We start from the raw sequence: 27,640 nt of genomic DNA, 5'->3' as shown, positions 1-27,640 counted from the left end.
TCTAATTTTTTTATTTGTGTTGTCATCTTTGTAAATTTCTTAATCATATGTTTCATCAGTATTAATCCATTTCAGATTTTTTTTTGATTTTGCTAAACACAACTTACAATGAACCACAGAAGCGGTGGGGGCGGGGGGTACACTAATCTTGCCCCATCTTCCTACGGGGGAGGAGGGAGGGTAGCTGCTGCACCCCCCATGCCTCCAAGCCACCCCCGGGGAGGTGTTCCCATGTCAAGTTCAGCAGCCCCGTCGGGATATTATGCATCTTCTAACCAAGGTACAATTGTTAGTTATGGCCTAAAACCATTATATAGAATGTGCTTGCGGCTACTTTCCTAGAAGTCTCTAGGGGCACTTAAAATGATGAGAGAAATAAGCCAATCTGTTGCTGCTCCCTCCCCCCATCCACGATTTTTTTTAATGGATGGGGAGGATTTAATTTTTTTCTCCTCGGCATAGTTCTAATCTTATATATTCTTAATTTCCTCGGAAATTTGTCTATGATACGATGGAATAAATAACTATTTTAGGCGGGTATGCTGCAGACAACGCGCCTCGAGGAGCAAATTTCATGAGAGAAGGGAGATATGACACTAGCAGTACTGTATACTCAGGTAACTACACTATTATATACTGGTACCCAAAGTTTTATAAACACCAAGGAGGGAAAGCATATTGCACTGTAAATTATGTCGGTACTCAAAGTTTTATAAAATGTGATAAAATTTTTCAATTGATCCAATTTTTGGAATATTGATTCCTAGGATAAAAAAGTATATAAAATGTTTTAAGCGAAGCATCTCTATAATCAAGTCCTAAAAATGTATGTTTTTATACAGTATCCAGTATTTAAGATTTTTTTTCAACCAAGGGGTAGTTTCACAAAATGCATTTGAACTTAATTTAGTGAACCGCATATTTTTCGCTAGTTAATGGGTTAAACTATATTTTTATGGCATATATTTGAAAGAATTTCAATTTTCTATCACGTAGTTTTGAAAATATCATATTTGTGATATATGCAATTCAGGGGTGTATATTCTGCATGGGATCCCCGGCTCAGGGGGGGGGGGAATAAAAAATAAGTGGTTGGAGGGAAAAAAATGTAAAAATTAAGAAAACTGAAAACATTTTTTCCATTTCGCCCCCCTCCTTGGTTAAAAAAACTAAAAAAATGTATCGTAGGAGGGATAAAATAAATAAAATATCGAGTTCTTTAAATATTTTTCTATTTTCCCCCCTACTTTTTAAGAAAAATCTAAGGGGGAAAAAAAATAAAAAATTTTGTAGCAGGGGAAAAAAAATAAATCTTGTGCAGAATATACACCCCTGATGCAATTTAAAAAGATAATTTTCAAGTCTAGATATTTTAAAAACTATGCGGTAGAAAATTTAAATTTTTTCAAATATATAAATGTAGTTTAACCAAGGGGGGGGGGAAGTTTTGACACATTTGCGTAAACAGGGAGTATAGGCTTTATCTTTGGACTGAGAGGATAGGTTATTAGGGATAAAATCATTCTTATATGATGAATTTTCCCAAGTTTTAAGATTTTTTGGATAGGCCTCCAGGTTCCGGAGCTCCAGGCCTCCAGGTCCTCTCTGTACAGGTAAAAATTAAAAAAATTATTTTTTTTTGAAGAGTTAGAAGTCAACCTATGAAACAAAATATGCATATTTTTGAATGTTATTCACATATTTGAAGAAAAAAACGCATATTTTGTTTCATAAGTTGACTTCTAACTCTTCAAAAAAAAATTTTTCTTTTCATTTTTACCTGTACAGAGAGGACCTGGAGGCCTGGAGCTCCGGAACCTGGAGGCCTATCCAAAAAATCTTAAAACTTGGGAAAATTCATCATATAAGAATGATTTTATCCCTAATAACCTATACTCTCAGTCCAAAGATAAAGCCTATACTCCCTGTTTACGCAAATGTGTCAAAACTTCCCCCCCCCTTAACCAGGAAAAAATATGCGGTTCTCTAAATTAAGTTCAAATGCCTTTCATGAAAGAAACTACCCCTTTACCTACTTAAAATTATGTTTATATTCTGATTATTCAGTTCTGACACTCTACAAGTGTCAATGTTCGTTTGTCCTACCGTTTCAGAGCTTCGCTTTTACGCATGTTGTCATTCTTGTTTAATTAAGGTTATGGCAGTCAGGGAGGTTACCCAGGTGGACAAACCAATCTTCCAGGTACTATACGTCATCAGGGAGGGAGGGGACATTGGGATGATTATTACACATGTCCCCAAAGTTTTATGATAAAATTTTCTTATTCGTTGGCTTAACAAGTTTGGAGATTTTTAATGAATTTTGATTTATTGGTTCATTAAGTTGAGTGTCCTTACGTTTCAACCACTAATTTTAGATTGCAGAAGGTGTAATTTTGTGCATTCTTATTTAAAATGAACATAAATTAACTGGTTATGGTCTTATCTCTGTAGATCCCTGATATAACTTTATTCGTGGGCACATCAACAAAACAATAAAGGGGTAGTTTCACGAAATGCATTTGAACTTGATTTATTGAACAGCATACTTTTTGCTAGTTAATGAGTTAAACTATATTTATATGGCATAGATTTGAAAGAATTTCAATTTTATACCACGTAGTTTTGAAAATATCAAGACTTGAAAATCGTCTTTTTGTGATATATGCAATTTAAAAAGATGATTTTCAAGTCTTGATATTTTAAAAACTACGTGGTAGAAAATTGAAATTCTTTCAAATATATGCCATATAAATGTAGTTTAACCAATTAACCAGGAAAAAATATGCAGTTCACTAAATCAAGTTCAAATGCATTTCGTGAAACTACCCCTTTTGCTTTGCTACCTATATTTCGATGTTGTCACGATTTATTATCACTTGGATGTTGCACCGGATTTTCATGTACTAAGATAAAGTGAAACTCGCGGCTGTCTGAAATTACAATAACCCAGTCCATCCCTTTATCTCATCTCCTCCCCTCCTACTGAATGAACCAACTGACCAATAAATGGGGTCCATGTTAACATTCTAAATTGAAGATAGGACGATTATAACATGTCTAAATTAACGTAAAGAGCTAACTCTCCCGTTTGGACTGACTGACCAAAATTACGAAATAGCTTCGCTTAAAAAAATTTCTTTCTAGATCGTGGTGGATACAGAGAACTGGGGGGTGGAGGTATTCCCCCACCTCCCCCCCGCCAGGGGTACAGCAATGGTGGGGGTTATGGAGGTGGTTATCAGTATGAAGCTCCTCTTCCACGTCACAATAGGGATGTTCTTGTTAATTAGTAATTGGTAAGCCCCTGAACCTGGAGGCTTATAGAAAAAAAAATCATCATAAAAATGATTTTATCTTTTATAATCTATCCTCTCAGCCCAAAGATTAATCCTATAATCATCGTTTACGCAAATGTATCAAAACTCCCCACCCCCCTCTTGATGTACATCCCCAATAATGACACATAAAATTAAGCCTTATGTTAAAACGTTTGAACACCTAAGTTGATAAAGCAACCAACCAAAATTCCAAAAGTACCCAAAGTTGTTAACCCAACGAATAAGAAAACGTTATTGTAAAACTTTGGGGACTTGAAGTGCATGAAAAGCTAATTGTCCCAACTCTCTCTGTCTCTCTCAAGGCAAAGCTGTTAGTATTGAATAAACAATAGGGTTGGGCAGGATATCCGGCCAGATAATGGATATTGTAACTATCCGGATACCGGTTATCCGATAATTTTCGGCGTTGGCCAGATATTCGGCCAGATATTAACGAATTATAACTCAGCTGGATATCCATTATCCGGCCCAAACTACACCCCTATCCTGGATAAAATGTTTATTTAAAAAAACATGCGCGTTCAGTTTTTTTCATTTCCTGAAAGATTTTTGTCCCCCAATTCCAAAAATATCTTTCCCGAAATCCAAGCTGTTCTATAAGATCTCTAAAAATGCAAATTACTTTTGTCACTGATTTTTCAATAATTTTTCAAATAACTAAGAAAATTTTTTGTTCAAAACATGTTTTAGTGAACAGTAAAAAGTGTCTAACACATGTTAGAATATACATTCCTTGAATGCCAACAAGACCTAACAAAATCAATAAAAGAATACCTGCTGTTTTGACCATTATTAACTGTTAAACATAGACATATTTGGTTTTAACCAGAGAAGACATAGAAGGAGCAGTTTTTTGAACTTGACTTTAAAAAACAAACGTTGTACCCATTTTTTAGACAAGAAGGACTCATATCAGGGGGACCTGAACATCAGACACAAAAAAAGCAATGAAGACCTATCAGAATTTAAGTTAAACATTTGAATCTCCCAATGACGGTTTTTACCATTATCAACCATTAAATGTCAAAACTTTCAGTTTTTCCCCAAACAACTTAAGTATTTTTTTTGTGCTTTACCAATAAATACAAAGTTGTAGAACTTGCATGGCCTAACATTGACATTAATGGTATCTACCTAGGACACACTTTTCTGGACATTGTGAAGTCTTTCCTGTATAAAAATGGAGAACGTCATTGAAATGTTTGGTTTTATTTACTTTTGACTCAGATAATCTCTACTACCATTGCTGACAGTTGTCTGTGAAAATTTGTGTATGCTGGATGGTCAGGTTGATGGCTGGTCAATAGGTATTGTTTTGATTTCATCAGGCAATGTTCTTTGATTGGTAAAATTTTTGTTTCTTGATGTAAATGTTGTTCTTAAGGTTAACAGTAATGAGTTTGAGAGCTTCTGTGATCTTTGTAACTTTTTCCAGCTGTTCTCTGAGATGAGAGGACTCCATATGGGCATAGGCGTCCAAGGGGGGGGGGGTAATGGGGCGATTACCCCCCCCAAATTCTTTTTCATTTTACCCCCCCCCCCCCCCCCATTTACATTTAAAATTTACCCCTACCCCGGGGGGTGCCGTAGGCACACCCAACCATTTTACGCCATTTTACACCCCCCAAAACCGAATTAGCCCCCCCTTAAAAAAATTTTACCCCCCCGAAAAAAAAAGCTTGGACGCCCCTGCATATGGGGCAAGGATATTCCAACACAATTCTGGCAATGGCCTAGCAGGTCCTTGTCATGGTCTATTTGTTTAAGTTAGATGAAAATTTGAACCCACCAATCACTGTTTTGACTGTTATTCACTTTTGAACTCGCAATTAACAGTTTTTCTCAGAAAAGTGTGTCTAAAATGGATGCCAATAATGTCTATTATTATTGGGTTTTGGGGGGTGAAAGGGAAAGCCCTGACATTTAACTGTTGATATCGGTCAAAACAGTCAATGTTAGGTTAAAATTTTTGGCTTATATTCTGTTATGTCTTCATTGGTTTTATTTATGTGTCTGATGTTCAGGTCCCTCTAATATGAGACCTTCCCATCTAAAAATGGGCACAATGTTGCTATGTGCTGTTTTATACAGAGTGGGGAACATAAATCTGGACTTATTTTAAACAGCTATAGTGCCAAGACTACTTGACCGATCAGGTTGTTTGACCCCACTATAATAAGCTTAGGGGATGACCTTTTAACCCATAGATATCCTTGGCTGATGTAGGACGTGTACTCTGAGCTGGCCGTGCTTATGTTCAACGAGGCAGATTCAAAAATCGCACATTGCTCATGGAACTTGCTGAAGGTACTGTTAGATACATAAGTTAGGTACTAGAAATTACTAGAACTCTCTATCCAAGCTGGCTTGGCCGTAGTACTCCGGCAAATTGACACGTGGCAGATTGTGAGATGTCAAAAACGTCAAAAATCTTGAAAATTTCACAGTAGGCGTTTTAAGACAATGGGTTGTGCTAACAACCTTAATTGAATCTTCGTGTTATTTTCAAAAAGGTATAAAACATTGTTAGAGCTCAACTGTGGCCCAAATAAGAGTCGAAGGGTAGCTTGAAAGATGGGAATTTGGATCCTGCGGTTACTCACGTCCCTCAGGAGATGTGGCCTCCCAGCATGCCAGATCTTAACCCATTGGACTATTAGACTACTTTGAAGCACGATCCATTAGACGTGCTAATAAAACAAAGATATCCCTCATTGCCAACATAAAGGAGAACTTCACCAGCTTGTACAGAGACATGGTGATCATGGCCTGTGGGTGGTTGAGGGGGCGGGTAGGGGAGGTGATTGAGGCTGGTGGTGATTTTATTGAATAATCTAATAGTCCTATACCTATTTTGCCTCTCAGTTTTAAAATTGACATTTTATGTTCATTTGTTTACAAAATAGTAAAAGTCTGGATTTATGTACCACACCCTGTATATTTTTGATGCAGATAATCTCTGCCAAAGTGCCTCTTAGGCAGATGCCCTACTCACAACTATTGTTAGGCTTGGTGAGTTCTATAACTTGGTTTTGTTAGTCAAGTCCGAAAAACTGCTCCTTCAATGTCTTTTCTGGTTAAAACCAAAATTGGCTCTGTTTAACAGTTAATAACATTCAAAATGGCATGTATATTTTTATTGATTCTGTTAGGTCTTGTTGGCATTGAAGGAATGTATATTCTAACATGTGCTAGACACTTTTTACTGTTCACTAAAACATGTTTTTAACAAAAAAATTTCCTAGTTATTTGAAAAATTATTGAAAAATCAGTGACAAAAGTAATTTGCATTTTTGGAGATCTTATAGAACAGCTAGGATTTTGGGAAAGATATTTTTGGAATCGGGGGAAAAAAATCTTTCAGGAAATGAAAAAAACTGAACGCGCATGTTTTTTTAAATAAACATTTTATCCAGGACAGGGGTGACTAATACACAAGAACAAAATTGTTACCAGTGGTTACCCCCCTGGGGGCTTGACACCACCCCAGCCTCCTAACATATCAGAGCACCGTCATCAGAGAGGAGGCTTCAATCCCATGATGGGTGGCAGGTAGGTTAGCTTTGTGTTTATGGGTTAGTTTTCTTTGTGTGTGTTTAATTGGGATGCCTAATTGATGTGGATTCATAATTATTATAAACAAAAATTCCCCTTCTGTAAATTTATTATATATTAGTTGTGAAGGATTGATACTGCTAGTTTGAATCAGCCAATCAAATAGCAATATAAAGCAAACAAATGAGATATTGTGTTTAAAATTTCTTAGGACACTTTAGGAGGGATGGGGGGAAATCGATCTCCCCACCCTAAATTTTAGTCTTAAAAAGAAAAAGTAAAGAAACAGATATAAATCTTTTCTTGGCTTATGAGAAGCTACATTGTAAAGGAGAACCATATAGGTTCAGCAGTAAGCAAGACATTTCGGTAAACACACACACACATACATCCTGTTACTTTGATATATATTTAATATTCTTTGCAGGGACCCAGGAATAAGTCATGGTAGCCACTCTATGAGAACACAGGTATATAAGAGAGATGGGATCATTTTTAAAAGCAAAGCTTTTATTAAATTATGGTCGCTCCGTCCGTTAGAATTGTCCTATCGAATTTAAACTTTGTATGATGATTCCTATAATAGTTAGGTACGACTTAGAAAGCAAAGCAACTCTATAAGCGTTACTAGAAAGTCCGTATGTCCATTTTAAACATGCTAATTTTTCACTTTTTTGTAGTCTTGTGTATTGAAAATATCCTATTTATCAGATTTTTTCAATATTGATTACTATTATTACAAGATACCTACAATGTTATAAGCGAATCATCTCTGTAATGAAGGCCTAAAAGTTTAAGCATGTCTTAAAAAAATATCCTGTATTTTAGCAGTTTTGCAACAAATTTTCCTACAATTTAGTTCAGACTTATGCAATAATATTCTGCTTATACAGTTCCAACAGTCTACAGGTGTTAATGTTTGTTTGTCTTTCCATTTCAGAGGTTTGCTTTTATGGATGTTGTCATCCTTGTTAGTATTAACATGTAGGGGGGCATCTATTTGTTGTTATAAGATGTGATGTTTCTGAATTCTATAAATCTAAAATATATTGGTATTAATAAATATATTTTTAAAATAAACTCCCAGGTTTAAAAAAAAATCACTTCCCGCTCATTAATATTTTCTCTTGCACTATAATGATGCATGGATCTGATTGATAACAATGACCAATAAATTGATGTACATTCCAATGATGGATGATACACAAAATTACTCATTATGTAGATTACAATTAGTGGTTGAAACCTTTGGGCACGCAACTAAACGAACTAACTACCTAATTAAAATTCATTTAAAGTCCCCATGGTTGTTAAGCCAATAAGAAAACGTAATTATAAGACTTTGGGGGCTAGTGTACTAAACAGCCCAATGTCCCCTCCCTCCCTTATAATGATGAGTTTCTTATGTTTAGGTTAACCAGTTTGATGACAGATCTTATCCACCTGGTCCAGCAAGTCAGGTAAAACCTTTTAAAATAGGTCATCTGGTACATATTCCACCTACTCTTAACTATAAATGTCGCGCACCTGACATAGTAGCAGTAGAAACCATTTTAAACGTCTTAAGTTACGACACAGTGTTTGGCAGATTAGCGAGTGCGCTACATGTTCAGCAACGGTCGTGGGTACCTCTTTTATATTATCTACCAATTTCTTTTTGGGGAGGTAGAGTTAGGGAAGGCAGGAAAATAGCTTTACACCACACCAAGACATATAAAAACTTCCCTTAAAAAGGAGATCATTTTTCAACCAGCAAAATTCAAGAGCTATTCTTCTTTATATTAAAGAATTAAGGAAAATAGTTAAATGATAAAAGATCAAGAGTTGAAATAGATTGAGAAAAAAAATAAGCTTATTTGTCTCATGTGTAGTAGATTAATATTAAGTTTTGGTGTTCATTTTCCAAAATATAAATAAAATTAATAGGTATGTTTTGTACATGGATTAATAGTTTTGAATGGTATCTACAATATGAGAGTCAAGTTTTCCTTTAAACCATCATCAGCTTATTGTTGCACCTTGTGCCTTATGGACATAATTATCCTTGTTTTTGGTAGTAACACATGCATAATTTCATTCACTGTCATACCTTGTACTTTCACAGACAAACCTTAGTGTCTGTCAATTGTTTGTTTATATTAGGATTGTCTTTCCAAGATAGTATCTATGGAATATGAATTAGAATACAAAGTAAAATTGCTTCCTGCTCCTTCAGTCTTATTTGGCAACATACTCATATAGAAGGGGAAATGTAGAGGTATCTTAACTCTTAATAGATAAGAAAATAGGGAATATATCCATATTGCCTTGTGTCTTGACTCCTCCATGAAAAATTGCTGTACTTAAGCCTGATTCTTATTCATTCCTAGTTATTCAGATTGCTAAAGTTTACATTCATGAAGAAATGTAGGATCAAGCACTCATTTTCACATTCCTGCCTTTTTCATTCAATTTAGGCTTGTCATAATTAGAACAGTTACAGTTAAAATATTGATGTAATACAGACACATTGAATGCGGAAAATTCATTATTTTGGGTTAAAATGCTAACCAAATAGATTTATTCCTCAACTTAGGGGCGCCGTGGCTCAGTGGTAACACACTGAGCTACAGTGGTGAGAGTTCGAGTTCAATTCTTCATATGTTGACTTGAATTTCTCATTCGCATTAATGATCACGCAACTTCCCCTGGTTGTGTTAGAAGGGGATTATTGAGTAAGTTTGGATACTCAATAGTCACGTACATAATATTATATCAGTACTACCCTTATCCCAAGCTCCTATGAGGAAAGCGTCATTCATTATTGTGACTTAATTTGGGACACCTGCCATACTCGGCGAGGGTGAGGTAATAATGAGTAGCTCTCATGAGACAGCAGGTCAAGTCATAATGTGATTGATTGTGGAGCTTGATAGTCCTAGTGGCTAGACAAAAGTGTCTCAGCCTACTCCATGACTACTTAGGCCCAAACCCTAAGAAACTGCTAATCAATCAATCAATTCCTCAACTTAGCTTATTTGGTGAGTTCAAAATCATATCATTTGACTTGTGCAGCTGTTTAAGGTCATTACCCTAGTATGACAAACCTTGATTATAATATTCTGTTGGCCTTGGTTATGAAGTCTAGGTCCATCTCAATGAATTGGACATCTAAACAGATGAGTAGTACTATTGAAGCTGTCATAGTTACATTATTTATCTGTCACTGTTTTGTCATTACTGGTTTTGTAGATACTCAAATAAAAACTGTATGTGGATCTCAGGGTTGATTGTTGGATCTGTGCAGCTTTGGTTCATATTTCCTTATTATATCTTGAGGAAAAATTATCAGTACTTTATTGTCATCATGATTATTGATGTTGGTCATGTCTATGTTTTGCATCCACCTCTTCTACAAAAGTAATATAATTAGCAGCAGCATAGCTGAAAACCAAAATTATCAATATCCTGTTCTACTGGAAGATTCTCCATTCTAGAGGATCTGCTGCTGAAGGAGCTCTGTTCATAATAATTTTTAATTGTTAGGATGTGATCACTTTGATGCATCTTAGGAAATAAAAGTGTTGAATTCCTACTATACTTAGTTTATAATGTGATAATAACTCTGGTTTGTAAAATTCTGGGTTGTGAGATGGTTTGTAGAAAGTTTGGCTTCTAACAATGAAAGCAATTTATATCATGCCTTCTTTCATACACTCACAAGTTCAATTGGTGTCTCAATATGCCAATGCATGAAGATTGTTAGAGCTTCTTACGGAAGCTCATATTGTATCTGAATCCTGACTGGGAATAAGAGCTACTTAAGTTTACATATTTTCAATTTTCTGAAATAATCGGTAATAAATAAAATATATTAGCTTGTATTCAGGACTCAAAATGTGTATGAAAGAGATTTATTTCTCTTCTAAAGCTGTGCCACTGCCCACCCCCTCCTGCCACCCTCCATTCTAATCTTACTTACTCAAGTCTTATTGATGCCAAAAGCTCCTAGGGAATCTTGGTTACAATGATCTCAAGATGAATTGTGATATCTGGGCTGATGAGCTTTCAAGGATTTTTATGTTGGGAGAATCATGTTTAAGCATACATGCTACTCAGCATTTGTTATTACACACACAGAAGAAATTCATCATTTTGTTTCATTTCTTGATACATTAGCTCATACATCATACATCATTATGAAATTATCAGATTTTCTGAAAGCATGTAATATTACTATTCTGAAGCAGCTCTTATACTAACCATTTGTGTAACTTCACCTTGGTTTATTTAAATTAAGCCTCAAGAAGTATACTGAAAAGGATCCACTCACCTATCATTTGTCTCCATACAGCCATTCAACCCTCAATAAAGTGTATCCCTTATTCAAACTAATGCCACCACCACCTCAATTGCCCATCATGAAAAACCTATTTATCTTTTCATTATCAGTCCTTCCATTTTACTTTTCTACTAAGAATACCACCTGTTTTCCTTTCATCCCAATTTTAATGCACCTTAAACTTGTCCCACAGGTCCAGGAATTCTTCCAATTGATACACCATTCAACCACCCCTGTTAGAAACCTCAGTAATCAAGAATTACTTTAATTATAGCATCATTGTACATGAAGAAAGTCATGTTCCCAATCGCTCTAGACAAAATTGATTCTAATAAACCAACATAAAATAAATCAAAAAATATTGGAAATAGTTTCATCCACTTTAGCCTGTTATATCTTACATCAATCTTTTAATAGTGGATATCAAACAACTAGAAGATATGGCTGATATAATTCTATTGAAGTGCAGTTTTGATTTTCAACTAAACTTTCTCTGTTTGTGTGTAGATGAATAACCTATGGTAATTGTCAAGAAAACTGTTACCTGTTATCAAGAACTGCAATATTACAGTTCCCTCTGTTGCTTGGATCAACAATATTTCTCAATTTCTGAACTTTTGAATTAATGAATTTGAGAATATATGCCTTTTTTCCTATTTGGAAAAACCAGAATTTATTGTCCAGGTAGATCAACACCTAATTGCTTAGTTAGACAATCATAGCATGATACTCAGATGTTGCAAACAAATATCTTAATGATTACAAGGTTTTACACACTGGACTTTGCAAAGTAACTTTTCACTCCACAGTTGCTACATATCATAACAATGGTTAGATGGTTAATGTGGAACTAGATGTATATAGAAGAATAGAAGACATCAGAGTAATCTAGTCTATTTTTTCTGCTCTATTGCTGCCTGGAAAACTGTTGAGACATAGACACTGCAATCTCAATATTGCAGTCTAATTTGTTTACTTCTGGTGTTTTGATCACTTCTATTTTGTCTTTACAATTTCTTGTGAATATGAATTATACTGCCACAGCTACAATTGTTTTTTTTTTTTTGTTTACTTCAAGGTCCTTCATGAGTTTAGAAGAGGGGGAGGGGGGAATCTACCTTTTCCTTCATGATAGGCTTGTTGAATAGAATCGTTCATTCAATTTTATTACTGTTTTGAATTCTAACACTCCAACTGGAGTTTCTTAATACTTTACCTGTGTAACTAGACCTATAGATATATGATACAAAAAAATAATTTCCTTACCAAAAAATAAAAAAATAAACTTATTCTCTATTTGTAATTGTTCTATTTTATGATAACTATCCTAACTCCATGGAAATGTATATGTTGTACCTACTAAGTGCTAATATACTATACAAACTACTGAAAATCCATTCACAAACTTTTGTATGGCATCTCTTTATCTGATAAGCAAATATTCTTTTAATGTTTTTAGTTTATCTTATAGGGTGTGCATGAAATATTTATAAATTATCTATTGTTTGAAGTATTATTGGATAACTTATCTTTACTGCTTAGCATTCAATTATTCTCATTTTTCTTTATCTCATTCTTAAATTTTTGAGCAAGTTAGTAGATTTGTTGTTTAATATTTATTATAAAATTAAATATAGACTTGTAATGTAAATATTTAATTATTTATTTAGGCAATTAATGAAAGTGGATTCAAAGGTGATCCCAGAAGAGCACCAGATTTGTATGATCCTATGGATAGCTACAGAGTAAATGAGTCAGCTCATACACTTGGTCCTCAGCACAGATATCATGATGACAAGCAGGATTATGAAATGGGCAGAAACAGGACTTCTAGAGATGACTTTAATTCATCTCAAAGAGGACAGAATTTACCAAGGGATCAAGAAGGAGGTTATTACAGATTTGATGATAAGAGACCTGAAATGAGCAGAGACATGAGAGGAGATTCAAGAAGATATGACCATGTTGGACAGGATGGAAGGAGAGAAGCTGAACTGAGAAGAGAAAAAGAGAAGCTGTTGGAAGAAAAAAGAAAAGAGGATGCCATGAAGAAAGAATTACAGAGAAAAGAAGAACAACAAAAAAGATTAGAAGAGCAGAGGATAAAAGAGCAGGAAAGGAAAATTGAAGAACAAAGAAAGCGTGAAAGAGAGCAGAAGGAAAGGGAGAGAAAACTGAGAGAAAGGGAAAGGATTGAGAGAGAAGAAAGGAAGAAGATGGAAGAATTGAAAGAAAAAGAAGCAAAGCTGAGAAGATTGGAAGAGCTGGCAATTAAAGAGAAAGAATTGAAGGAAAAAGAGAGAAAGCTGAAAGAAGATATGAGGAGAAAAGAGGAAGAAGACCGAAGGCTTGCAGAGATGGAGAGGAGACAAATGGAGGAGTTAAAACGAAGAGAAGCTGAAGAAGAAAGGAGGCGAAGAGAGAAAGAGGAGTTTGAGAGAATGGAGAGAAGAAAAATTCAAGAAGAAGAAGAGAAATTGGAAAGAATGATCAGAGATAGAGAAAGAAAGTTGCGTGAGAGAGAGGAAGAATTGTTGAGAATGGAGCAAATGACTGAACTAAGAGAGAGGGAAAATTACAGAGACATGGAAAACATTGAACGAAGAGAAAGACAGAGAATGCAAGAGCTTTATGAAAAGCAAAGAGAGTTGGAAGAAATGGAAATGAGACAGAGAGAGCTTGAACTTATTGAACTAAAAGAAAAGGCCCTGAGAGAGAAAGAACAACTGCACAGAGGATTTCACAGTTCAGATAGATCCTACAGAGGGTCTTCAATCAGAAATAGTCATGTTGAATCAACTAAGGATAGATCAATAAGATCATCATCATCTAACAAGAAATATTCTAAAGATGATTCCAGCAGAGCAAGATCATCAAGCAGTAAGGGACCTTATGATTCTAAAAAGCCTGGAGCTGGCAAACCTGATAAGAAAAACAAGAGTGCATTTCATCGTCTAGATGCTATTGATGTTGACAACACAAAGAAGGATGATGCTGATGAGAAAAGAGGAAGTGCATTTCAAAGGCTTGGTGAGAAGATTTCTATCAAATCAAGACTAGGTGGAAAGTTTTCTACAAGGTAATATTTTATATCTATTTTTTTTTTATTATTAGGTCATTAATTTTATGTTGTAGCACTTTGAAGTATCTGTTTGACAGTTCTTGAACAAATATGTTATCAAATCATAATGCTTAATAATGGCAAGAGAGAAATTAGATTGTAATTAGATTTAATGTAAGTTGCTACATCAACTAGTCTAGAGAATTTTGAAACTGCAGAACAGTCACTGAAAGACATGAACATCCATGAGAACTGGAGAGATGTTTAAGGGAATCTGAATTCTTATCCTATGACCTTTCAAACTTAAACTAATAGGTTGGATTGAGTCAGACTACTAGACAGAAAGAAGAAGATGAAGGTACAGGGTTTGTTTGTATTTGACTTCAATTTGGAAATGTTTGCCTTATTGATGAGTGAGTCATGTTTGATACTGGAATTAACCAAACAAATCATACCATCAACTATGAATTGGTTTGGCATTGGCACAGCATGCAAATGGAGGCTAATTTTGATGAAGCCTAATAAAGATCGTAAAGTAACAGAGTAATGGAGCGTGAAGGGTTGATTATGTTTGAAGAGAAGAACAATACCATAGATGGAGTTATTTTTGAAAGGATTACAAAATTTTTAAATGGGTTCAGAAATAAGCAACTTCATCAAATTATTGTAAGAAGCATTTTGGAGCTCTTTTGACAATGGTGAGTAGGTTAAAGGTTATACTAGAAGTTTTGTGCTGTGGATCAATATTCAATATTGAAAGTGATGTTTTTGACTTAAATGTCAAAACATGTTTGTGAGCTATATAAGGTACTGAGTTTTCTGGACACACTGGACCAAACTGAGTTACACAAATGTAGATGATGGGTAAGAAATTGTAAAATGTAAAGTTGAAGATATGACTGAAATAAAATAATAGAAATAGAGAAGAAGAATGGCAGCTAAATGATATTTTTCAACTAAAAAAGTTTTATTAAGCTACAGTCAACCACACTTGGTTTGACATGAAATAAGAATCATGATAGAATGGATCTGCAGAACATTTAAGAAATTTAAATTATAATAAACAGGAATGTAACATTAACCTGGAGAAATCAAGATGTAGAAGAGAGCAGGTGAAATGAATAGGGCTTTTTTTGGCGGCTTTTACAAGAGAATTACAAAGGAAGAATTAAACCAAATTATGTGACATGCGCGAGTTTATCATTTCAAAAACTGCATCACATTAGGAAGTAATAGTGTAATCTAAAGGATATGCTGTTAGTGATATCATATTTATGAAGTAGAAGATGCAAAAACAATAAATGTTAGACGATGACTTGACCAAGGAGAAGAATGTTAAAAACCAACATTTACTAGTTTTAAATGGTTCCTGGTGCAATTGAGTCAGGATCATATATCTCTGGGGCATGTCAACTATTGAGGTAGGCAATACATGATGGTACCAAGAGATAGTGATTTCCAACCTCATTATTATCATTATTCTTGCCTACTGAATTAAATCTCTTCAATTACATAAAAATATTCTTGGACTAGTCCCCAGCATAGTACAGAACATCTTGTGGATGAAAAAATTGATAAAATAAATATGCAGTGATACTATTGGGCTTTAGTCGAACAGTTTTTAGTTGCTTTATTTTATTTTGGTAGTAACTCTTGCATTACAGAACGAATAAAAAGCAGGAGTAACAAAGTAATTGAATGTTGGAAGATAAACAATGTCTAAAACAGGAAGTCTGATAAAGCAAGAAAGAAACCAAATTTTGTCAATTATTTAAGAAGTCAAGATTTCAAAATAAGATGAGTTCATTTACTGTTTAAGTGCCAAGATAATCTGCTGTGCCATAACAAGTTAAAACACGCATAAAGTTTGTTGGGGTAGACTGTACATTTAGGTCTTGTATGTATGTATAATAGGATTTGGATGAACAGTGAGAGCGGAAATGAGAATCCTTTGGCCATTAATGAAATTGGTAAGCTTTGCAAGACAAACTGATACAACATTTATTTGTCAACCAATTTGACAGCCTTGTTATGAAACAAATTGTATCACCTCAAAATATGATGCTAACTGACTGATGGAAGAATTTTACAAAGCATCCTAGTTTTACCAACCTGACAATCTTTACTGCTGAAATTACATGAGCAACAGGAAACATCAATTCATCATCATCCACTTCTCTAGGATTTCAAAGTGCCAACAATAAAAGTAAACACAATATTTTATTATCAATTATTTTTAAATTGTTTACTATTCACATAGTCATTTATCAGTCATCTGCATTCTTTTGTACTTTCCTCTAATTATGATGCTTAACCTCTATACCAACAATTCCTGATATAAAGGACACTTCGTAACATTCAAGACTTCAAATTTTGCATCCCAAAAAGGTTTCAGTTACTCTTAAATTGTACCCTTCAATGATGCTACACCTTCTTTTGGGAAGCGTTTAGCTTATTGTAATGTGTCTACATGTCCTTTATACCTTTATTTGCAAGATATCTACTTTCCCAACCCCTTTAGCATTTACTTGCATCTGAATAAAATGCTGGGATTATTGAAAGAAATTGAAGTAGCAAGTTTTGTGCATTTTCTTGTTAGCTTTTGATAGGTTATTTTAGGTTTGGTTAGGATAAGTACAGTATACGTTACGAAAAATGACTGGTCTTTACAATGGTCTAGCCCCCCCTGTAATGAAGTTGTAACCCTATTTTTTGTATGTGTGATCTTTATATACATGTATACTGGTGTTTGTTGCGGTAAATTAGAACAATGAAGATTTTCCGACATTCAGCAGGCTATAAAAGAAGAAATTCAAAATGAAAAAATTCAGACCCTTATTTTTTAAAGTAAATTTTACTTAAGCTGAAAAATCACATAGTAAAATTTAATTAAGCATAGTAGTTGTGTTGAGTTTTATCTTTAGCGTAAAATTCTGCTTCCATAGACACCTTACCTGACTTGCTAGCTCTCATACAAGTCATTTGAGCCCAAAAAGTATGTATCAAGACCTCAAAATCTATGATTTTGCGGCTTAACCAAAATTCACTTAAAATACCATTTTAAAAACCGGTCATTTTTCATAACGTATACTGTAAATGTTAATGATTGCCCCACAGAGTTAGGAAATAGGCCTGGCATGGTTAGAGCCCCCCGCAGGGGCTAGAAATAGGAGAAAAGCTACTGTGAAAATACAACGAAACTAGCTACTTCATTTTCTTTCCATGATTCAAAAGCTGTACATTGTAGTAGTATCTTAATTTTAATAGATTTTTTAAAATTTAGGAAAGCTGTACCAACTGCAAGTGGAATGGAAATTACAGTTGAGAACAGGTATCTATCTCTCTGATGCCTGTCTGTTCATCCATTCATTCTTAATAAACCCGCTGGACAGATTGGGTTTTGCCTTTCTAAGAATATTTCTGTTGGATTTTAAGCTACATTCTTGGTAGGGTGACCCAGCCTCCCCCCAAAAATAGTTATAAACCTTTCCACAGGACCTTTAAGGTTCAGTGGTTAGTGGGATCCTTTGGTACTCACAAACACTCACATAGATTATGACATCCTGATATTTTTATATAAGGATTATTCTTCATGAAGGGATGGGAAATTGGTCTGATTATTACACTAGTCCCCAAAGATTTTTAATAACATTTTCTTTATTATTCGTTGGCTCAACAACTTTGGGGACTTCTAATGAATTTTGATAGGTTGTTCATTAAGTTGAGTGTTCAAACGTTTAAAACAACAAATAATCTACAGATGTGGGTAAAATTGTGTATTATTATTAGCTATTTAAATCAATTTATCGGCCATTGTCTTATCCCTTTAGATTCCTGAATCTTATTATTTTTTTTAGGGAAATGGAGATGGAGGTTCTGGACGAGGTAAGCATTATAGCTTCGAATCCGGTGCATTTCCGTAATAAATCCGGTGTATTTCCACCACAAATCCGGTGTATTTCCGCTACAAATCCGTTGTTTTCCGCTGCAAATCCGGTGCATTTACACTGGATTAGAAACGCCTCTAATCTATGATACAAAATATATATAGTGTGTTTTTTTATAAGAACTTTTTTTAAAGCAAATTTATCCCACTTATAGTTATCAGAATTTAATGATTAATGGCTTATTTTCTTCGTTTTTTAATGCAATTAATAGAACACCAAAAAATATTTCAGTTTTTATTTAAAAAGTACAGTAAAATCTATAATTCAAAACTTAGGTGTCAACATCTAAAAATGGTGTTAGCGCATTTTTCTTTTGCTCAAATATTCAACCTTTTGCAAGAATGGCTGCTAAACACTTCAAAGTTGAGATATAGAGCTAAAAATGTATACAGATACTATTAGGGACATGTACTAGAAGTTCATATCAATGTTTGAATGTCATATCTCAACCAGGGAAGTAGTACTAGCCCCCAAAAGTCGACTACAGAAAATCCAATTTTTATCTTGTAAAGGGTAGAAGATTTAGGCATAAGAAAAATGCGCTAAAACCATTTTTAGATGTTGAGTCCTAAGTTTTGAATTTTAGATTTTACTGTACTTTTAAAATAAAACAGAAATATTTTTTTGTTGTTCTGTTAATTGCATTAAAAAACGAAGAAAATAAGCCATTAATCATTAAATTCTGATAACTATAGGTGGGGTAAAATTGCTTTCAAGAAAGTTCTCATAAAAAAAAAACACTGTACATCTGCATTATGGCTTCGAACCCGAATAATATCCGCTGGATTACAGCCGGATCTTGTCCGTACTGAAAAATTATAAATAGCATCGTGTTACAGACAATTTTACACGGATATTATAATAAAATTTATATGGTTAGTTCCTTTTGAGTATTGATAACCCACCCTACCCTTATTTAAGAAAAAATTGAAAACCCTGTAGGGCCTATAACTACGGTGATTTAACCCAGTGGGGCTACCAAGTACCCAATAGAACCTGACATAAAGTAATAAACAACAACAAAAAACATCCCCCTATTATCCAGGGATCTAAAGGGATAAGACAATGGACGATAGATTTATGTACATTCCCAATGAATTCAGTGATTATTCACAAAATTACCCCTTCTGTAGATTAAAATTAGTGTTTATAAAGTTAAACGTTTGAACACTCAACCCAATGAATCAACCATTTAAAATTCAGTAAAGTAACCAAAGTTGTTAAGCCAACGAAAAAGAAAACGTTATTATGAGACTTTGGAGACTAGTGTAATAAACAGCCCATTGTCTCTTTATTTTTGCTGTATCCTACTATTTAAAAAATAAGGTGATAGGTGGGGGGTTATCAGAGCTCAACAGTTTACCTTGTGTAAAAGCACCATTAATTTTTAGATTAATGGATGCATAATATACATGGATATATTGACACTGGAAAAATTGTCGTCAATTTAGCTTGCTAATATGGACCTATAGTTGATTTTTCCGCTAGAAGATGAGGACGGGTTGGGTGGGGGCCGGGGTATTTTTATTTTAGCCAGCCATGGGCATTACTTTTATTAGAGTACATAAAAAATCCAAGAAAAAATATACAGAGAGAGAGAGAGAAAGGGGACAATAGGCTGTTTTACATTACATTTTACAAAGTTTTACAAAGCGTTTTCTTATTCGTTGGCTTACCAACTTTGGGAACTTTAAAGTGAATTTGATTGGTTGGTTCATAAAGTTGAGTGTCCAAACGATTCAACAACTAATTTAGAACGAGTTTATTTGTGTATCATCATAGGGGATGTACATCAATTTATCTGCCATTGTCTTATCCCTTTAGATCCTTGTCAATAAATCCTTTATTATCAGATTGGACAAGTGGATGATGATGATATGTATCTTGCGGAACAGAGAGAGAAGGAAAGAAAATTAAAGGTACAGCTTCGAATCCGCTGCATTTCCCCTACAAATCCGGTACATTTCCGCTGGATTAAAACCGGTTTTGAACTATAATACCTTCTTTATAAGTATATATGTCCAGTATAGCTTCGTAACCGATTAATATCAGCTGGATTCGAACCGGATCTCATGTATACTGAAAAATTATGTATAACATCGTATTACAGACAATTTTCCACCAAAATTTAAATAAAGATTGTAGGTATAAATAATACCACTTCTGTTAGCCTTCGGCTCCTCGGGGCTGATAAATTGGTTAAAATCTTAAATTTTTTATGTTTATATCTGCGGAAAGCTGTCTATAATAAGATTCGATAAATAACTATTGTTTCCAGTATGGCCGCGAACGGCCAGGAGTTGATTGGTTCGAATCTCGGTTTTTATGACCGTTGTCATCCTTTTTTTTAATAACCCCCCATCTATTTAGGAACGTCTACAAAAGGAGCTAAGTAGCAAAGATGGAAAAACAAAATCCGCGGAAGAAAATCCGGGAAAAACGGTGGAAGAAAAAAAATCTACCAACGGTACGGACAAAGGAGAAAAACGTAAATCCGAGGTAAGGCTTCTACAGGGGTGTATATTCTCCCACCAAGTTTCATTAAGATTCACAGATTGGTTGGGGTGCTAGATTGATTCTATAATTTTTAAGTTTCTTGAATCTTATATTTCCCGATTTCCTTCGCTACTTATAGATGTTGTCATCCTTGTTTATTTTGAAAAGTTTTCATGGTAACTAATCTTATCCTAATATTTTTAGAGCGAAACGGCTGGGTTGGACAATGTTGTTATCAAAAAGAGGTAATTTGAGATTTTTGCTAGGGTTGGACCGGATATCCGGCCGGATACCGAATATTGGAACTATCCGGCCTGATATGCTACATAATCTTTTATATTCTACAAAAAAAAAATTCCCTATTAAAATAAATGACTTAAATTTTCTTTTTTTTGAAGCTAGAAGATTTTGATTTTTTTGAAGAAATTTTTTTTTGGCTTATCTAATATCCTGCCTAGGAAATCAGCCGGATATCCAGAATCCGGCTCAATCCTAATTTTTTCATATCCTCTCTCTTTTTATTCTTTGTTATGATATCAGATAATCTGCTCTATAACTCATTTTGTCCGTTTGTCTATTTCTTAATACTTATGGATGTTGTCATCCTTGTTTTCAAATCATCTTGGCCGCAAATTATTTCCACAGTAATACGTTGTCCATGGAGGGACGGAACATTGGGCTGTATATTACACTAGTCCCCAAAGCAGTGTTTCGGAGCCGTTTGATTTTGGTGCGGCTCCGGCTCCAACCTAAAATCAAGAAAAACTCGACATATATTTTTTCCCCATAAAAAAAAAATATTTTTTATTTTTTACTTTTGAAGGTTTTAAAAGTTCAATTTATGATAAAAATGGACTTGAAAAACTTAAAAAGGGCATTTGCACATGACAAAACAGAGTTACCAAATTATAATTTATAAAAGATCTCTTTATTTATCTAGTCCGGAGCCGTTTTTTAACGAAAATTACGGCTCCGGTTCCAGCAAAATATGGCGGCTCCGAGGCTCCCGGCTCCGAAACACTGCCCCAAAGTCTTATATTAACGTTTCTTATTCGGCAGTTTAACAACTTTGGAGACTTTATTGAATTTTGATTGGTTGGGTCATTTATAGCATTATATTGCAGACAATTTTTAACGAATATTGAAATAAAAATCATTAAAACCAGTTTTGTTAGCCTAGGTTTTCAGCCCCTCGGGTCTAAAAAAATTGGTCTTCATCTTATAATTTTTCATCTTTATTTCCGCGGAAAGCCGTCTATAATACGATGCGATAAATAACTATTTTTGTGCTAATTAATTCTATTACATAAAGTAGTAAGCTTTTTTGTCTGTAGTGAAGGAATTCGCTAACCGCTCAACCGATATTGTTCCCCTTTATATTGAAGCTTCTTATAGGTCCAGGGAAGGTTTTCAACTTTTGGGAAGAGTAGTTTCACCCTTTCAAAAAAAAAGATATTTTCTTTTTAAAACTCTAGATGATGGGGTTGAGTTTTTCCCCTCCTAATCTAAGTGTCCCTAAAGGCTTCTAGGGGCGTTACCACTAGTATACATATATAGATATAATATATTTTTCTAGGGCCAAAACCCCCGCCTCAAACTCTGAAAATAATTCTGGCGGGAATTTAAAAAGTCTGACTGTACACACCCCTACAAATATGGTCGGTCAGCTGGCAATGATTCTCAAGGTAACAAACATCTTTCTATCTATCTACCTTTTGTATCTATTTATCTTTCTTTCTATCTTTTTTATCTATATTTTTACCTATATTTCTATATATCTATCCATCTATCTGTCTTTTTGTCTTTTTTTCTATTTGATATTCTATATATTTATCTTTTTTCTCTATCTATCTATCTGTCTTTCTATCCTTCCAATTTTATATCGATCTGTCTTTTTATCTATCTGTCTCTCTGTCTTTCCTTCTTTATATCTTCATACTTATCTATCTATCTGTCTGTCTTTCTACCTATCTTTCTATCTATCTATATCTTTCTGTCTTTTTATCTTTATACGCTTTTCAAGGTATCAAGCATCATTCAAAGATAATAAGGATAGCTACACCCATAAGTTAGAAGCGAAGCTCAAAACAAGTTGGATGTATGGACAAACGGACAAAGACAGAGCAGATATTCAGTGTCAAAAAAATATGGTTTCTACATAAAATATCTGTCTCTCCATCAGTCTGTTTATCTGTCTTTTTATTTCTCTGTCTGTCTGCCTTTTTGTCTGTCTGTCTTATGACAGAGTAAGTTTACAAACATTTTATTTGCCCAAGGGTTAGCTATAAAAGATAGAGGTCTGATTTTTTGGGTAGATTCCGCTTACTGTCGGGCATATTTGACCATTTAACATTGGTATCCAAAGACGAAATTGGACTGTAAATTATACTGGTACCCAAAGTTTTATAAGAAAGTTTTTTTTCATGGCAAACAAACTTTTATTAAATCTATGATTGGTAGGTACAATTTTGTTATTTTAGGACCTGCCCAAGCCAGCGATAGAGGCTAAAGTTCTCAGTGAAGATGAAAAATCTACCCTCAAGAAAAAGTTCACCAAGAAGGTAACTATCTATTTATCTATCTATCAAACTACCTATCAATCTATCTATCTATTTAACTATGTATCTAACTATCTATCTATCTAGTACAGCCAGAGTGAGATACCAGATAAGATCCTGTTGCTAGCCCTGGCTAATGTCAACTATGAGGAGAGTATGGCCAACCTTCTCGTGTCAAAGCTGATCAAACAGGCGTGTGGAATACTTAATTTAAGCAGGGATCTAAAGGGATAAGATCATAAGACAATGGCCGGTGAATTGATGTACATCCCTAAAATTTATACACAAAATTGCCCCTTCTGTAGCGTAAAATTAGTGGTTGAAACGTTTGAACACTCAAACTTAATAAACTAGCTGCTAGTGTTTTAAAAAGAGGCGGGAAATTTGGGCATCACTCATCCTTGTTATTTTATGTCATGGATCTAAAGGGATAAAATAATGGCCGATGAATTGATTTACATCCTCAAAAATTATACACAAAATTACCCCTTCTGTAGCGTAAAATTAGTGGTTCAAATGTTTAAACACTCAAACTTAATAAACTAACCAATCAAAATTCACTAGAGCCCCCAAAGTTGTTAAGCTAATGAATATGAAGGCGTTATTAATATTATACAACTTTAAGGACTAGTGTAATAAACAGCTCATTTTTTCCGCAATTTAATACAAGCGGCTAAGCCTCTAGGGGCACTTATATCTACTATCGTTTTCTTATTCAATTGCTTAACATCTTTAGGAACTATTGGTCAGTTTGTTCATAAAATAGAAGGGGATGGGGGAATCATTGTTTTTAGCCAGCTTTCACGAGAGCACGAATATTAGCTCAGCGGTTATCAAGATCTAATAACGATATAAACACACAGACGAACACATAAACGAGAAACTTTTATGGGCAAAAATTAAATCGTCCTAGAAAATTAAAACTTAAGTATTCATCACTTGTAGATGTCTGCGCCAGCTGATAACAATACACAGTCACCTGTTCAGGTTCATAGATAGATAGATAGATAGACAGACAGACAGACAGACAGACAGACAGACAGACAGACAGACAAAAAGACAGACAGAAATCTTGTGCAGTTTTTTTAATTCGATTCTAGCAAAATTTACCATTTAATAAAACTAATCGATTCCAGCAATATTTACCATTTTTAAAATAATCGATTCCAGTAACATATTACCTTTTTTAGAAATAATCGATTACAGCAATATTTTACCATTTTGGAAATTATCGATGATAGCAATATTTTAGCAATTTATAAATAATCGAATCCAGGAATATTTTACCATTTTTATAAATAATCGATTCCAGCAATATTTTACATTTTTATAAATAATCGAATCCAGCAATATTTTAGCATTTTAGAAATATTCGATTCCAGTAACATATTACCTTTTTTTATAAAAAATCAATTCTAACAATATTTCACCATTTTATTAATATTCGATACCAGCAATATTTTACCAAGGGGGAGGTAGGTTGTACTAAAAATCCGTAACGGTGTGAGTTTTAAGGCTTTAATTTTAGCACAACCTACCTTCCCCTTCATAAATAATCGATTCTAGCAATATTTTCCAATTAAGAAATAATTGATTCCAGCAATGTTTTACTATTTTAGAAATAATTGATTCCAGCAATATTTTATCAAATTTTTGTTGTTGCAGGAAGTTGACCTGAACGAAAATGGAGACGAGGAGAAATTGGATTATGAAGTTGATTAATATTCACCACACTGTAATTATATCTGTACCCGAAGTTTCATAATTGTTTAAACCTGGGAGGAAGGGGTCATTGGACTGTAAATTATAATTCCAGTTTTGAATCTTATAATTTTTCATATTATTTCTACGGAAACCTATCTGTAATAGTTATTTCTCGCATCGTATTATAAATGGCTTAACGTGGATATAGAATGTACAATTATGAGATTAAAACTAGTTTTTATATTCGTAGAAAGCTGGATATAATACGATGCTAGACATAGTTTTTTCGTATGGATGAGAACCGGTTCCTATCTACCGGATTCGAATGAATACGAGAATAGTTATTTCTCGCATCTTATTATAAACGGCTTTCCGCGGATATAAAATGTACAATTATAAGATTAAAACCAGTTTTTTAGCCCCGAGATGCCAAAGGCACGGGTTAAAAATACTGGTTTTAATCTTATGATTGTACATTTTTATATTCGTAGAAAACTGGTTATAATACGGTGCTAGACATAGTTTTTTCGTATTGATGAGAACCGGTTCCTATCCAACGGATTCGAATGAATACGAGAAAACATTTTACTGTTCTTCTTGGTTCCGGTTTTGTTACGACAAGTGTCACCTCCCCCCCACCCTAGCTTATACCAACAACGAAATTAATTCGAAAAAAAATCACGAAACCTATTAATAATTTCAGTTGTCATTAAGGGTTAACACATAGTAGAATTGACGAGCTTTACATCTGCCACATATATTATTATTTTAGATTTATTTCGCTTGTTGGTTATACCTTATTCCTGCCCCCCCCCCCCTTCTTTTTTAAACTATATTTTTTTTATTTTATTATGAATTATAATAAAAAGCTTTGCGAAGCAAAATCCTTTGAAAAAGTAGGGTTTTTTCTATGGGCTATATCTTATGGGGGGGTGTATCCTCCCCTAAAACATCTAAACACTAGGGTGGGGGGGGGGGGGTGTCAGAAAAATTAAGATTATCCCAGGACCTATGTTAAGCTACCGTTAAATATAGAACTCAATCGGTTTTAGATTTTAATAATGTTTTTCGTTTTGTAACATTTATTTTCGTAAGTTTTTTTTGTCCATTATGGCTTCGAAACCGATTAATATCCGCTGGATTAGAAACACACTGAAAAATCATGTATAGCATCGTCTGACGGACACATTTCCACGATTTTTAAAATAAGAATCATAAAACTGGTTTTGATCTTATAATTTTTCATCTTGATATCCGCGGAAAGCTGTTTTTAATATAATGCGATATAATTAAAATGTTTTTTTTATTCATAATTTTGTTAAATTCCATTTAATTTTGTTAAAATGTAAAAATTTGATTTGTAATCTAATAAATGTTTTTTTTTAATACTTTTTAAGAGCGAAGATTTTCTACAATTAGGGTCCTTTCGAAAGACAATGAAATTTTTAGTGAAAATTCCTATTATATATAATGTGCATCTACTCTTTACATTATTTTGTCTGTCTGTCTGTCGGTTATGCTCTGATATACAAAAAGCTGATGGGGAAATTTGGTTTTCTCAAATGCTATTTTAAATAGACAGCTGAGCATACCTCACCCGAAGGCTTTTTAAGTTAGAAAAAAAAACCGTGAAAACGGTTTACACAGGATGTACTGGGACCTGGTGAGTTCAAAACATGCTTTCCCTACATTGACTACCTTCTCCTAGTAGAAAATTTTATTTATTATTTACCTCATCTTATTTTGTGTTTAATGTTCATCATGAAAATTCGTTCACATTACAGTTAAATTGATAGATATTGGAGCTTTCTGAAAAGGTCTCTTAACATTTTTCTAGTTCTATTACTTTTTGAGATAACATATTTCAAGGTATTGCAGTAAATCATCTTTTACACAGCAAAAATGTGAAATATAAAATTAGATAATTTAGGGGAAAAAACAATTTTCTTTATAAAAAATCTGTTTAATATTGCTCCAATTTGGACAGTCAAGGTGCCTTTTTTTGTTATCCTTGTTTACATAAATGAAGTGATGTATATTTTGATCGACTACTTTTGGTCATGTGATTTACGGACAAATCCTATTTATAGAGAAACTACGCTAATTATAAATTCATTACCTAAAACAAACAGAAAGTTGTCCTATTGCTTGGCCAATGCAATGACAATGTTTTTACCAAATTATTTTAACATGATAAATGAGTGTTTTTTTTCAATGTGTTGCTTTACATATGTTGCAATCCTCGTTATTTATATGGGGAATAGTCCCTTTCGTAACATCACCCCATAAGGGGCGATTCGTCGTATTTTTAAAATGTCTTTTATAGCAGGGACTAGAAATAGGAGAAACGCTACTGTGAAAAATACGAAGAATCGCCCCATAAGGTGCGATGTTACGAAAGGGACTAATAAAATATTTTGAATGTGCTCAAGAATCGTAGAAAAAAATTTTTGACATAGAAAACTAAAAAGTATGGACCTATATGAAAATCTATAATACAAAGTAGAATGATGTCCTTCTGTCCGTTAGTCCCTTAAGATCTCGGTAACTAATCGGATTCTACTCTTCAATGTTTATACCGATTGGTCCTGTGGTGGTTTTAGGCTTTTTTCTTGGGGAATGGGACACCCCCAAAAAACAAAAATATCCCCCCCAAA

At 34.0% G+C, this 27,640-nt stretch overlaps 1 protein-coding gene across 2 annotated transcripts; it reads left to right on the top strand.

Annotated features, from left to right (window-relative positions):
* The first annotated feature begins 64 nt into the window (after positions 1-64).
* On the top strand, positions 65-25,162 carry LOC145306732 (uncharacterized). Of its 2 annotated transcripts, none has more exons than XM_080149011.1 (18): positions 65-280; positions 534-617; positions 2,156-2,203; positions 3,148-3,274; positions 6,798-6,893; positions 7,324-7,366; positions 8,309-8,356; positions 12,888-14,296; positions 17,562-17,609; positions 18,136-18,163; positions 20,079-20,144; positions 20,596-20,724; positions 20,926-20,966; positions 22,298-22,406; positions 23,202-23,282; positions 23,367-23,471; positions 24,225-24,266; positions 24,945-25,162. In XM_080149011.1, exons 1-18 carry the CDS (start codon positions 109-111, stop codon positions 24,999-25,001), a joined length of 2,733 nt encoding a protein of 910 aa, XP_080005137.1. In that variant the 5' UTR covers positions 65-108; the 3' UTR covers positions 25,002-25,162. The 2 variants fall into 2 exon arrangements, with proteins under 2 accessions (XP_080005137.1, XP_080005136.1); XM_080149010.1 differs by having other exon boundaries at positions 66-280; positions 3,148-3,271; positions 6,795-6,893.
* Positions 25,163-27,640: the final 2,478 nt, after the last annotated feature.

This window comes from Acartia tonsa, chromosome 15, assembly GCF_053477335.1.
Source record: "Acartia tonsa isolate MP-2025a chromosome 15, ASM5347733v1, whole genome shotgun sequence".
Classification (NCBI taxonomy): Eukaryota; Metazoa; Arthropoda; class Copepoda; order Calanoida; family Acartiidae; genus Acartia; species Acartia tonsa.
This window is presented reverse-complemented; position numbering and strand designations above follow the sequence as displayed.

Coding starts and splice junctions, on each gene's coding strand:
- LOC145306732 (XM_080149011.1), top strand. CDS start 109: ATGAACCACAGAAGCGGTGGGGGCGGGGGGTACACTAATCTTGCCCCA. Junction 17,610..18,135: donor GAAATTACAGTTGAGAACAG/GTATCTATCTCT, acceptor TATTTTTTTTAG/GGAAATGGAGATGGAGGTTC. Junction 23,283..23,366: donor AGAAAAAGTTCACCAAGAAG/GTAACTATCTAT, acceptor CTATCTATCTAG/TACAGCCAGAGTGAGATACC.